The sequence below is a fragment of the Chiloscyllium plagiosum genome, unplaced genomic scaffold (assembly GCF_037043375.1).
Source record: "Chiloscyllium plagiosum isolate Xiang-an unplaced genomic scaffold, Cpla_swu_hap1 HiC_scaffold_12, whole genome shotgun sequence".
In the NCBI taxonomy this organism is placed as follows: Eukaryota; Metazoa; Chordata; class Chondrichthyes; order Orectolobiformes; family Hemiscylliidae; genus Chiloscyllium; species Chiloscyllium plagiosum.
Window position 1 is genome coordinate 54,115,779 of NW_028270150.1, and position 14,664 is coordinate 54,130,442.

A 14,664-nucleotide genomic window follows, 5' to 3' on the forward strand; every position below is an offset into this window, starting at 1 on the left:
CATGAGGTTTCCATAGTTGATAGAGATCCACAAATTGGGTTTGTCCTGGTTTCAGGGCCTGTGGGTCAGGGACTCTTCTATTTGGGAAATTTCTCTTTGGCTCTCCTACATCAGGGTGAATGCAAGGACTGATATTAAGGTCCTGAAACTTTGATTGCAATCCATCAATGTCTTTGGGACTTATTAGTACAGGGGCAGTGGAAATCAAAGGAGTCTCTTCACTGTTCCTTCCACGTTTTAAGTTTAATTGACTCCTATTGAGGTGGGCAATGGGTTCGTGGTAAGCCGAATCCTTATTCAGTTGGGGGAAGGGCATAGGCCTTGGCACGTTCGTCCTCAGATTAGGGAGAGAGGTTCAGGCAACTTTTTGTTTTATGAAGCGTGTTCACCTTGGCCATACTGTGGGTGAATTTGGAGGCGGGAACCGGAGGAGGACGGCTGACAGGATGGGAGGCGTAAAATATTTCCTCCTCCGAATCAGTGTCCCATTTCTCATCCGTGGATGGATCAGGATTCTTTAGTAATGGGTCTTTGGGAGAAGGGAGAGTGGGGTATAAGGAACAGTCTTTGTTGTCAGTCACATCTTCCGCTGCTGCAACTGCAGTCTGTTGTTTATTCACCGGTTTCCCTTTTCTTTACGGCCCCTGACCTTTCAGCGTAGGTTCTGAATCTTTGCTTTCCTTTTCTTTATTTTCTCCTTAACCAATTCCAATTCTGCTTCTAAATCATGTGTTTCACATTTGCATTTTAGTTCCGTCCAATTTGGTTCAGATCCTTCCTCAGCTAATGGACTAATTCCCCTTTAAAACAGTTTTGTCTCCATGACGATTGCGTGGGTTTTTCCCATTTTTCCCTAGCTACTTTTTTTCCACGCTGATATGGCTTCTTTCTGCTTACTTCGCTTTATTTTTTTCCCAAATCCCTTGTTCAATTTTAATGAGTAGATTTAAATCATGTGTGCCTCTTAGAGGCGAATGCTTATTCTGTTGAGCAGCTGCAGTCGATATTCTCCTTAATTGTTCCTCATAATTAGGATACAAACTTATTATTTCTGTTAGGGGGCATTTGTCTTCCATCTAGGGTCGCATCCATATTTATCCTACTTTCTTTAAATCTTCACAAAATTACTGATCTACAGGGGCTCCAACCCCACAAAACACAAACGTTCACTCACCAACAAGCAAATGTGCATCCAAACCGAATCTCAAAGGGTTAAACTTCCTGCAAGCAACAGGGAATCAGTGCTGAGTGTTCGTCTGTCTGTGTCCCACTCTCCCACACACAGACACACGCACGCACACACATACGAGTATTTTAGAGGATAACAACCCGACAACGAAAACAACAAGACTAATGAACATTCTCGATATTCTGAAACCCTGACAGTTTCTGTTTTTAGTACTTATTTAAACGATCTCATTTAGGGTCCCATCAGAGTACCATGAGAGTGAAATAGAGGAAGCATCATACAAAGATGCGGACCGAGAGCAATCGAGGTATAATCTTACCTTGTGGACCCATTGGTCTCAAGTCCGACCCTTAAGTGAAGCTCCTCTTCCAGTTTCACTCAAACGTATCCCTTGTTGGAACCCTGCTCACAGCGCCAAATTGATAAAGTACAGATTTGAGACGGTGCAAGGAATTCCTTCTGGACTCAACCTGTAAGCCTCTCTTAGTTCATCCCGGAGATGATACCTTTGGTAGTCTGGGATTTAAAAAAAACTCTTTCAGACAGTTTAGCTTAACTTTAATCATCCCCTTCATTTACTAATAGCATCACTGTTACAACATAACACTGATACCTATAAGCTAAATGAACTGGGTTCTAATAACCCAGGAAAGTAGAACATCAGCTCTTCAAGAGCCCTGGCAGGCTACTCTGTCGTACTAGTTAAAAAAGACTATCTTAATATGCAAGTTTACAAAGGCTGTACTGTCACAAACACAAAAAGTTAACAAAAGCACTGCATGTTCTGAACTAGACATAAAAGTGATGGACAGTAAGTCGGGACAGAAGTTAATTGATACAGAGTTTTGTTTCAAGTTCAGAATCAAACGTGGTTATTAATATCACAAAGGCGCAGCCACGAATGTTATCATTTGGTGCCCTGTTTATACAGATTCACTAATGTTAAGGCAAATGTTCTTAATTGTCTTGCCCTCCCTGCCTGTCTGTTTTCTAGTGTGCAGCAAATGTGTACTATAATTCAAAATTACATTTTAGTCTAAATGTTTAAGGACAAGTTTTTAAACATTGTCCTTCAACTTTGTAACAAAAGTCAAAACGGTAATGTCACGATAAAAGTAGCAGAGTAGAATTTTGAATAAAGCTCTCATGTTTTAATGCACTCCTGTTTTTTTTTTATTCATGCACAGGCTAAGTTTTTACTTGCCCAGAGGGGAGAAACAAAGCAACCACCATGCTGTGGGTCTGGGTGTCACATGTAAGCCAGAAGAGATAAGCATAGTGGATTTCCTTCCTGAAAGGACACAAATGAACCATGCAGTATTAGCTATGCAATATCCCTTCATTTTCCATTTTTGACCAATATGTGTGATTACAGACTGAAACTGAACCTGTTGCTTCCAGTAGATTTGTGTTGTGAATTACATGGCTTTCAAAATTGGTCTGTCCTTTATATTTCCACTTAGGTCGTGTAGGAACGCCACATTTTATGGCACCAGAAGTTGTCAAAAGAGAACCATATGGAAAGCCAGTCGACGTTTGGGGTTGTGGAGTCATACTTTTTATCCTCCTTAGTGGTTGTTTGCCATTTTATGGAACAAAGGAAAGATTGTTTGATGCTATTATTAAAGGAAAACATAAGGTAAATGCAAATAGTTAATTGTCTCTTGCCATATACCCTATACATCTGAACGAACCTCTTAAATAAGACATATTTCATATACCCTCTTAAACATGTGTATTATTACGCTCATTATTTTTGTGCCCAGGAATTCTTATTCTCTCTTAACTATGTATTGTTACTTCTGCAGCTCTGAAAAGTAACTTTCTCTAACTTTTCGATTAGCTAACATCTTACCAATATAATTGAGAATCATATTTATATAACTATTGAATGGAAGCAATAGATGGGAAATTGCAATTTTACAGTTACAATGCATTTGACTGTTTTTCAATTGTTTTCATGTAGATGAACCCTAGGCAGTGGGTCCATATCTCAGAGAGTGCAAAGGATTTGGTCCGTCGTATGCTAATGTTGGATCCTGCAGAAAGGATAACTGTTTATGAAGCGCTTAACCATCCTTGGCTTAAGGTGCATTTTCTTAAACTTGTTAACTTGCAGTTGATGTTTCCGTTGAGAAAAGCCCAATTCTTTTAATGAAGTAGGAGGTAGAATTCATATTGATGTGTTTGGAAGGTAGTTTTTAAGTACTTTTTTTTAGCATGGATAGATTATTTGCAATTGATCTATTTAGCATAATTTTAATAATAGAATATAGTAATTCCTCACTTAGCACTGTAATTGCATTTCTTAAAAATGCAATTTTAGATGAAGCAAATCAGATTTTCCCATTACTATCAATATAAGCTGTAGTTACGTTGTTAGACATTGATCTTTAAAAAATGTAAATTAGAAGACCATGTATTTGTAAATTGCTACATTTATAATTTTAAAACTATATGCTAACACTTTGTACTTGTCTCTGACTCTCAGATCCTCCTGCTCCTCAAAGCTTCCCTTGTCAACTCTCCTATTCAGCACTCCCACTCTCCATCCCACATGCTTCCGCTTCTCCTGCTCCCTCTCATTCACCACTTACTTTTCTCAAGCACTCTCAGTGGCAAAGGCACGGGATAGAGGCAGCAAGAGCAAAGGATGTGAGGACCTGTGCGTGAGGGGGTCAGGGTGGTGGTAGGGTTGTGAGCAGGAAGATTGTGGAGCGAATTAGGATGTCAGGAAATAGGAGGATTGGGATGGGGGTTGGGAGCAGTAGGGGTTGCTCCAAAATGACACACTGCATGGTCTGCCATGAAGCTATGGAAAAACAAAAATCCTAATGTTAAATGCACATGTAGGCCTTACTATATCTGTAATATTAAAGCAGAATGAATTCAAACTGAACAACTTAAAATCAGGACTTAGTGTTTGATACTTGTTATTAACTATCTAATATGGCCAGTCTCATTCCTGGGATGGCAGAGCCAATATTTAAGACTGTATTCACTGGCATTCAGAAAAATGAGGGGGAATCTCACAGAAACATGAAAAATGCAAACAGAATGGATAGGATAAACACAGGAAGAGTGTTTCTGGTGACTGGAGAGTACCCATGGTTCACAGTCTAAGCTTACATGGTTGACCATTTAGGACTGAAATGAGAAATTTCTTTACACACAAAATGGAGAGCCTGTGTAAATTCCCTGCCACAAAAAGAGGTTGAAGCCAAAACATTTCAGGATTTCCAGTTAGCACAGATGAGTTGGATCAAAAGGTCTGGTTCCAACTTGTATAACACTATTTATCTGTTTCAAGAAGGAGTTAGGTATAGCTGTTCGGGCTAAATGGATCAAAGGGTGAGAGTTGGATGATCAGACATGAACATACTGACTAGTGGAGCAAGCTTGAAAGACCGAGTGGTCTACATTTTTCAATATTTCAATATGGTATATGAAACAATTCTTTACAGTAGTGTTTTCTCTTAGTTTTCAGAGTTTTGAATGTTATTTCACTCTTTCATTGATAAACTGAAGAAAGATTAAGACTGACAGAAGTGTATTGTCTTGGAGTAACTAGCAGAGAATCTTAAAGATATTGGAATTAGCTGTGAACTATTTATTTATTTATTGTGATATACTTCAGGTTTGAAATCATTCATAATACATTTCAGGAACGAGATCGTTACGCATACAAAATTCATCTCCCAGAAACTGTGGAACAGCTAAGGAAATTTAATGCAAGAAGGAAATTGAAGGTAAGATCAAAAAATTAATTATTCATTTTCTTAATGTATGCACAGTTCCCATTCTAGATTGGGTAAAACTTAACTTTTTCTTTGATGTTGTCGGGCAGGGAAAAGTTAAAGCATTTTCTGAACGCGTAGTGCCCATTTCTCAGACCAGCATCCAAAGTGATTCCTCTTGATGCTATTTGTAAGGCTGCAAAATGGGGTATTACATTGCACATTTTCAAAAGCAGGAAACAAATAGCTGGTCATTCAAAAATTAAATTACAGATCACTAGGTGTAATGAAAATCTGGAATTCTGTTCTCCAAAAAGCTGAGTGTACTGGTGTGCTAAAAATGTTAACAATTAGTTTTTTTTTAATATCATACAATAGCAGGTAAATGGAATTGAAGTATGGATCACCCATGACCTAATTAAATTGACTCAGAGTTGAATAGCCAATTCCTGTTCCTGTGCAGAATCTGTGCAAGAAAGAGACAAGTTGACTTTTGAATTGTAACTTTTCATAAACAGAACAAGAGTGAGAAATAGGTCAAACAAGATAGGAAAGTGTGCATGCTGACTTGTAAACTGCATAAAATTATAAATGAAAGATATTTAAATGACTACAGTAGTATTAGCATGCAGTAATAGAAGCATAATTAACAGCAGGAATGCATAAGATCAACTTGCTTTAACATTTTTGAATGATTTTTAAGTATATAGGTGGTGGCTACAATGTATTATCAATATGCTATTAAATCATAGAATCACGGAAGTATTATGGTGCTGAAGGAGGCCATTTGGCCCATCGAGCCTGCGGTAGCTTGTTAAATAAACATAATGCATGTCTTGCATATGGAATGCACTTCCAGACACAAACTTTTTTCTACTGTGACACACTTTTATATTATGAAATTTTCATTTCACAAACTTGTCACAATGAAAAAAAATCAATGTTTTATGTTTAAAATGTATGTCACCATTCATCTCTGTAATTTTAATTCTATGCTTTTATTTATATATAATCAAAGCCTCTTAACCTGCAGAGATATTAAAAATATCCAGTTGTTTTGAACCAGAGCTACATTTTGAACATTTAGAAGTCCGTGTTGCCTGCCTGCCACCAGGGTTCATCATATCTCCTCAGAGCTAGAGAGAAGTTTTCAATAGGAGGGCAACTATCCAAAAGATGTGGCCCATGTAGGTACTAATGATAGAGGCAGGACAAGGGAAGAGATTCTGCATGAGCAGGATGAGGAGCTAGGCATAAAATTAGCATATGATTATCTAAAAATGTTACATGTAGTATCAGACTTAAAGAAAAAACATCCAGTTGCAGGTCACAAGATTGGACAGACTATGAAAAGCAGTGAATATTCACTGAAGGATTAATACAAAGAGGAGTTGGAGAGAAAGCAAAAAAGAAATATAAAAACACTTTAGATATTCAAAAAGGAAAAAGTTAAAGTGACCGTTGATCATACAGGAAATAACTCTGGTGAATTAATAATGGTAAATAAGGAGATGGTAGATGAGTTGAACAGGTGTTTTTGTCAATATTAACTACAGAAGATCCAGGTAAAATCCCAGAAAAATCCGTAAATCAGGAAATGGAATTGGGGAGAAACTTAAATTTGCAATTGTCGGGTTAAAAGGACTGAAAGTTAGAATTACAGTCTGATGTGTCCCTATGTTGTGATAGACTTCATTCTAGAGTCTGGCTAGTGAAATTATTGATGTATTGGTTTTAATTTTCAAAAGTTGCCTATATTCAGGGAAAGTTCCATTAAAATGGAAAGTGACAAATGCAACTCCTTTTATTCAAAAGGGGACGGCGACAAAATGCAAAACCTACTGTCCTGTTAACTTATCACCTGTCAAAGGGAAGATGTTAGAAGTTATTATTGAAGATATTGAAGCAGAGTAACTAGGAAAGTTCAATGTAATCAATCAGAGTTAGCATGGTTTTATGAAAAGGAAATTGTATTTGACAATTAATTGGAGTTCTTTGAGGAAGCAACGTGCTGTGGGTGAAAGAAGATCCCGTACATATACTATACTTGGGTTCTCAGAAGATATTTGAACAGGTACCAGACCAAAGTTTATTGTGGAAAACAATAATATAGGGATAAAATATTAGTATGGATAGAAAATTGACAGAAAGTAGGTATAAAAGTGTCATTTATTTGGTTGCCAAAATATAATACATTCCTGTGCCACAGGGATCAGTGTTGAAACCTTAATGTTTTGCTATTTATGGAAATTGCTTGAATGAAGGAACTGAAGGTATGATTGCTGATGACAGAAACATAGCAGAATAGGAAATTGAAGAGGACATAATGAAGCTACCAACTGATGGTAATACTGGACAAATCAGATCCCAGAGTAAAACCTGACTTGATAGTTCATATTTTTTATTTCTGCAACTTGTTCAGCAGTACCCAGTCATGGAGCATCAACTTTTAACAAAGGACGATATGTTTATTACCCACAACAATAAAGAAATCTGCAATAATTATTTCATATTATTATAAATACCAGAAATTAAAATTCAACCATTTTTAACCCTCAGCAAAATTTTACAGGTACTTGTCACCCTGGTTCCTCTTTAAAGTTCTTTGTTCAGTTGTCACAGCTGGATTTGGTTTTGTTGCGACCAAAGCTCTGCATTACAGTGCTATCTTCTTTTATTGATGACATTATTGTGCATGCACAGGGAAGTGCATGCAATTTTAAAGTGAGCTTCAGTGGTGGGGAGAGGGATGCTGGACACAGGTCAGGGTAGTAAGGAACCCTAAGAGTAAGAAGGACACAGGAGCCAGAAGGCCTCTCTCCACTCTGTCTCCTTTCCATGCTCCCCCAGTTCCTGGGCCATCCTTGTCACCTTCCCCAACTGTCCTGATCTCTCCTTCCACCTCCTGCATTCTGATCTCTCCTTTTTCTTCCCCACCCATTTTACCACCCTTGACATATTCAACACCACATCCCTATTTCCCAAAACTCCAGCTGAAATCTGTGCACACAATTCCAAGTGGCACATAGCGCCCATGTGTCAGTGTTCAGCAAACGCAGCCTTTCTAAAGCACTGAAGTGTTCACCTTCATGGTATTTTTTAAAAGCCTCATTTAAATGCATATAACCAAACTTCCAGACAACATGTGACCTCTCAGAACTCCTCCAAAATGAATGTGAAACTATGTCTTCCATTCTTAACTGCTAATCAATCTTAAAACTATACATAGTTCTGTCCACTTTAGAATCTAAAATTTCCAAATAATACTACAATTATTCTATAATGCGCTGGTTGCATTCTTGTGCAACCCTATGTTATAGAAGATTCATACTTCAGAAATTGGTTAAAGTGTTGGTACTGTAATTGTGTTACAGCCAGACATCTTCTCAAAGTTAGCGCTGTAGAAGAAGCGTCCCAAGTTTGTAAATAGTGTTACAGCAAATTTATGTTGATGAAACGTGCATTATAACAGAACTACATGTAATAATATATCATAAACCTTCATCACAATAGATTAAGTAAGTGGACAAAGATCTTGCAAATGCAGTGTAATGTGGAAAAATGTGCAATCATCCATTTCAGCAAGAAAAATAAATATGAGCCATATTATGTTAATGGCAAGAAATTGCAGACTTCTGAAGAGTCCTGGTGCATGATTCACAAAAGTATTCTGAAAATAAGAAAGCTAATAGAATGTTATTGTTTATTAAGAGGGCAATTGAATACAAATGTCAGGAGGTTATGTTTCAGTTGGCAAGACAACATCTGGAGTACTGTATGCCTTGGTCTCCTCCTGTAAGGAAGGATATAAATGTGTTGGAAACAGTTCAGAGAGGTTTACTAGACTCAACCTGGAATGTGTGGGCTGCCTTATGAGGAACGAATAAATAGTCAAAGCTTGTATCTACTGGAGTTTAGAAGATTGAGGCAACTTGTTTGAAAACATGCAAGGTCCTGAAGGGCTTTAATAGGGTGGATATGTGATAAGAATTTTCCTTTTGCAGGAGAATATTGAATTGGGTCACTATTTCAAGCTAAGGTGTCAGCACTTAAGACAATGCTAATAGAAATTGTAACCTCATAGAAGGTCATGAGTCTTTGGAATTGAAAAGGAAGCAGAAGCAGTTGATCATTTTAACTGGAGTAGATGGGTCCTTGATGAGCAAGAGGGTGAAAGGGTTGGGTGGGAAAAGAACTAATCAAATTAGCCATGATATTACTGAAGGACAGAGCAGGCTCAAGGACCGAGTGGCCTATTGTGCTCCTGACTCACATGTTCTCCTGTAAGTCTGTAAAATCCCTGCGTGAAATATGTGCATAAACAGGAGTTTAAAGATAGAAGAACATTTTCCTCCTCCTCTTAAGGATCTGAGAAATTTGTTTTTCTTTTCAAAAAGAATAGAAGAATTCCTCTTTAAATTATGAATGTGGACGCAATTTTTTAAAAAATCCAAAATCACTGGTCTGAGGCACATGATCATTAATAAAGTCATTAGGGTAATAAGGAAAAACTTCCCTTCTCAGAGGGGTTGAAATGTGAAACTAAATATCATAGGAAGTGTTGAGATAAATGGCTTAGACGGTTTCAAAAGAAAATGACATAAATATCAAAGAGCAAAGGGAATAGAAAGATCAAAGTAAGCTTGATAGGACAGGCAAAAACACAAATAAAATACAAGCAGCAGTTTGGAGTCGTTAAGCCATATGGCTTTTCTGTGCTGCATGTTCCAGTAACTGGAGATTGGATTATCAAGCTTTTATTTCAGATTGGTCATTTATTTTAATTTATTTATTTGCACATTTCTACTAAGAACTGTTTATATAAAGAATTACTTGTGAACAATAGCATTTGTGATTGTGTGCTTGTTTTGTCTTAATGGTTGAAAAAGAAAAAATTGTTTGCAAGAACAGTATTGCAAATGAAAACAAGTTTTAAAAAATATCTTCTAAGCCACGCCTATTTACTATGACTAAAATAAATGTTTGAACTGTCGCTAATAGTTTGCAGGAACATGACTTTTTTAAAAAATTCATTCATTGGATGTGGACATTGCTGGCTGGGCCAGAATGTATTGACCATTCTAAGTTGTCAATGAGAAGGTGGAACTGAGCTGGTTTCTTGAACTATTACAGTCCGTTTGGTGTATATCCACCTTCAATGCTATTAGGAAAGAGTTTCTTAAATTTTGGCCCAGCAACAATGAAAAAAATAGCAATATACTTCCAAGTCAGGATAGTGAATGGCTGGAGAGAAACTTGTAGGGGGTGGTGTTTCCATGGATTTGATGACCTTTCCCTTCTAGGTGGTTGTGGTTGTGTTTTTATAAAATGTTAAGGAGCCATGGTGAATTTCTGCAGAGCAGTTTGTACAGAGTTTACAGATTGCTGCTATTGCATGCAATGATGGAGGGAATGAATATCTGTGGATGCAACTGTAATCAAGTGAGCTGCTTTGCCATGAATGGTGTCAAATTCTTGAGTGTTGGTGGATTACACTCATCCAGACTAGAGCATATTCATTCACATTTGTGACTTGAACTTTGTAGATGGTGAACAGGCTTTGCCTGACAGTTACCCGCTGCAAGATTCCGATTTCTGACCTACTGTTGAAGCCAGAATATTTATATGACTAGTCCAGTTCAGTCTGTGGTCAATGCTAAACTCCAGGATGTTGATAGTGGAGAATTCAGTAATGGTAATGACTTTGAACATCAAGGAACAATAATTTGGTTCTGTCTTGTTGGAGGTGATCATTTGCTGCCATTTATGTGAACGTTATTTGTCACTTGTCAGCCCAAGCCTGGATTTTATCCAGGTCTTGTTGCATTTGGACACGGACTGCTTCAGTATGTGCAGAGTTGCGAATGGTGCTGAACATTATTCAATAATGAGCAAACCTCCCACTTATGATGGAAGGAAAGTCATTAATGAAGCAGCTGTTTGGGACAATATCATGAGGAATATTTGGCTCTTGTGGAGCATTGGTAATGCCCCTACTTTGAGCCAGGAGGCCCAGTATTTACAGCTGCACCATAGAAACCATTATGTCCGGGTGCTTAATGGCCTAGTATGGCAACTAATGTGCCCAGAACTGTAAGAAACTACAGAAGGTTGTGTGCACAGCCCAAGCCAACACATAAGCCAAGCTCCTATTTATGGACTCCATTTACAGCTCTCATTGCCTTAGAAAGGCTGCTAACTTCAACAAAGACTCATCCCATCCTACAGGGTCTTCTGTCAGGCAGAAGATACCAAAGCATGAACACGCAGCAAGGTCAAGAACAGCTTCTTCCCTGCTGATATTAGACTGAATGGACTCTGTGACTTCAAATAATGTAAATCTTGTTCATGGTGATCTTGCCTCACATACATCCTGTGCAGTGTAACCTGTATGCCTTACTCTTAAGATTTTTTTTTAAACACCCTATGATCTGTATGTCCTTGCTTACTATGATCTACCTGTACTGCTCGTAAACAGCTTTTCACTGTACTTAGATACACATGGCAATAAATCAAATCAAATCACATCAATTTCAAGTCTTCAGAAAACATTTGCTCTGAAGAATTCCTGCAGGTATGGCCTGGAGCTGAGAAAAATGACATCCAACAATAATACCAGCCAGCTTCCTTTGTGCTAGATGCAGTTTCAACCAGCGAAGGCGTTTTCCCTGAATTCCCCTTGACCTTAGTTTTGTTGGGCCTCCTTGATGTCATACTGTAATGCAGCCGTGATGTCAAGGGCAGTCACCCTTGCGTCACCTCTTGGAATTCAGCTGTTTTGTGCCTGTTTGAACCAATGTACAAAGCTGAGCAATTTTGAAAGAACCCAAACATCCTGAATGCGTAAGTTGCTAAGCAAGTTCTTCTTGATAGCACCGGTGATGACTCCTTCTGTCACTTAACTGATGATTGAGAGTAGACTGGTAGGATGGCAATTAGCTAGGCTGGATTTGTCCTGCTTTTTGTGCATGTGGCATACCTGGGCAATTTTCCACATTGCTGAATAGATGCCATTGTTGTAGTTGTACTGGAGCAACTGTGCCAGGAGAATGCAAGTTATACAGCACATCATCAGTACAATTGCCAGAATGGTGTCAAAGTTCATAACCTGTCAATATTCAGAACCTTCAACCATTTCTTAATGAACCAAATTGACAGAAGACTGGCATCCAGGAGAGGCCAATATGGATCATTCACTCCACTTCTAGCTGAAAATTGTTGCAATTGCTTCAACCTTATCTTTTATGCTGATTTTCTGTGTTGTCCCATCACTGAGACAGTGGATATCTATGGACCGTTCTCCCCCAGTGAGTTGCTCAATTGTTCATCACCACTCACAACTGAATGTGACAGATCTGCGGTGCTTAGGTTTAAGGTCAAAAGAAATACATTTATATATGGGTGCGCCCTTTTCAAAAAAAACTTGGAAGTACGTAAATGACAAATCTTTTGAGTGTTTAAAAAAAACATGTTTCCTTTGTTTCTTCAGCAATATTCTTGGTAAATAAACCTGTTTGCTCTTAGGCGAACTACCCCAACTTCTCCAACCTCTCCATGTAATTGAATTCCTTCAGAAAAGAGAAAGAAATTACATTTGCACATTGCCTTTGATAGTCATAGCATGATCTAAAATATTTTACAGTTGGTAAAACCCAAATCGAAAGTCATTTCCTTTTCAATGGCATTTGAGGGAAAGGAACTGCCTAGTTTGAGAGCTGCTTTTTGTTTTTCACATATATTCGGGATATTATTTTTCCTTAGTACCTTGGTATTTTCTTCTCTGGGTTCTAAAAACAATCCCAATATGCAATGATAAAGAAAGATCAGATTAATCTCAAATTCTAACTTTTTGATGCAATGAAACAGAAACCAGACGGTCATTAGAATTGTTTCTGAGTGTTAGTAAAAGATGAAATTAATTTCTGGATAGTTGATCATGGTACAACACATTCATCTGGAGACCTTAGTGTGGCTGATGCAGCTTTATATATCACTCATGAGTAATTGCATCAAGCTATGGCATTCATGGATGCTGAGAATATAGAAACAAAAATAATGAGCACAGCTGGCATGAAGGAAGCAGGCACAACTAGAACACATTCACTGTTTCATTAGCTTCCTTATTGATTGTTCAAATGAGTTATATAATGGTTTTTCCAAGAGGAACTTGTCCCATGTTTGAGTTCATTTACTAGATTCCTATTCTAGTGTGTATTTACATGTTGTAATATCGAAAGTTGCAGTACCAGAAAGTTATTTAAAATCATGAAGAGTTTGGACAAAGTAAATAAGGAGAAACCTTTTTCTAATGGTAGAAGGCTTGGTCATCAGAAGACACGGATTTAAGATCCTTGGAAGACCCATGAGAGTTAACATGGGAAAAATTACACCAAGTCATCTGAAAGCTTATGTAAGCTATTACTTTGAGATATTTGCTAAATATTCAAAAATAAAAAGAATTGCAGTGCCATGGTGAAAAGCCATTTGTAGGACTAATTGGGTGGCTCTTTGAAAGAGCTAGAACAGATTTAATGATAAAATGGCCTCCTTTTGAGCTGTACTGATATGTGTCTCCATGACTTAGATGTATCCTAATTTGTTTATTTTTATGGCATGTTATCATTCTCTGTCAAGGAGCATTGAATGATTTATTTCTTGTGTCTAGATTAGAGTGGTGCTGGAAAAGCACAGCAGGTCAGGCATCATCCAAGGAACAGGAAAATCGACATTTCAGGCAAAAACCCTTCTTGGTCATGGTATTAATTTGTAACTTCCCAAGAGACATCAATTGAAAACTCTTAATCACATGCACTTTGACTTTTTTTATCTTCTGTCAGAAAATGCTTAGCTGCATTCCCTCAATTTTACTTCATGCATTCTCCAACTGATTGGGTTACATTTGGCTGATAAAATTTGTCACATAACATTTCCCAACATTCCACAATATTAGCACATTGAATACCAAGATGTTAACACCTCAATGCCAACATTTGTTAATATAGGGGAAAGAGTTAATAAGTTATATTTATCTATTTCCTCCATTCATCTGTCTCTAAGACCCTTTCACTCTCAGGTTCACTCACTTGCCATCTTCCTTCTCACCTCTTCAGTTCACCGTATCTCACCCAACCCTCTTGCTCACCTCCTCACTTCCTACCTCTCTCACCTCATTTCTCTCACCACTGTTTTTTTTGCACACCGTATCAATAGAACACTTTTGTGAATCGAGCAACAATTGGGGTTGGTTGGAAGGGAATGCTGGTCTGTGATGCTATACTTGATTTCAACATGCAATTATTTTTGTACATGTATTTTGATTTTGTTAACATCCAAGCGTCAGGATTTTATTGCAATCAGGTAGATGGAATTGCAAACTAATGGAGTCAGAATCACGTTATAGCCAGTAAAGATGAGGAAGATTTCCATTGTATGAATAACAGTCAATTCTTCAATCGCGTTAAAACCAATTAACATTGAAGAAACATAAGCTATAGCAGAACCTACTGTGTATGTTTGGGCTGGAATTATAAAACTACCTTATGCAGCAACTTATTTCAGCTCCTCTGAACGAATGTTCCCTTCTCCCATTGTTGCTGCTGCTCCGATAATGGATTCCCTCTCTGGAGGAGCCGCGTCAGGGGAAAAAGAGAGAATATGTCATTGCTAGCTGTTCCAGCTTTGTCATCGGAGAGAGATTTGAGATTGGATAAGCAACTCCTGAGATCTAGTCTCTCATTG

The 14,664-nt window shown here is 37.9% G+C and overlaps 1 protein-coding gene across 11 annotated transcripts in view; it reads left to right on the plus strand.

The window, feature by feature from the left end:
* caska (calcium/calmodulin-dependent serine protein kinase a) overlaps positions 1-14,664 on the plus strand; it is a 609,390-nt gene that overhangs the window by 267,293 nt on the left and 327,433 nt on the right. For all 11 annotated transcript variants that reach the window (XM_087992817.1, XM_087992820.1, XM_087992823.1 and 8 more), the window contains exons 7-9: positions 2,653-2,828; positions 3,156-3,278; positions 4,855-4,938. In XM_087992817.1, coding sequence (XP_087848943.1) covers positions 2,653-2,828; positions 3,156-3,278; positions 4,855-4,938 — 383 coding nt within the window. The remainder of the gene's footprint in view (positions 1-2,652; positions 2,829-3,155; positions 3,279-4,854; positions 4,939-14,664) is intronic.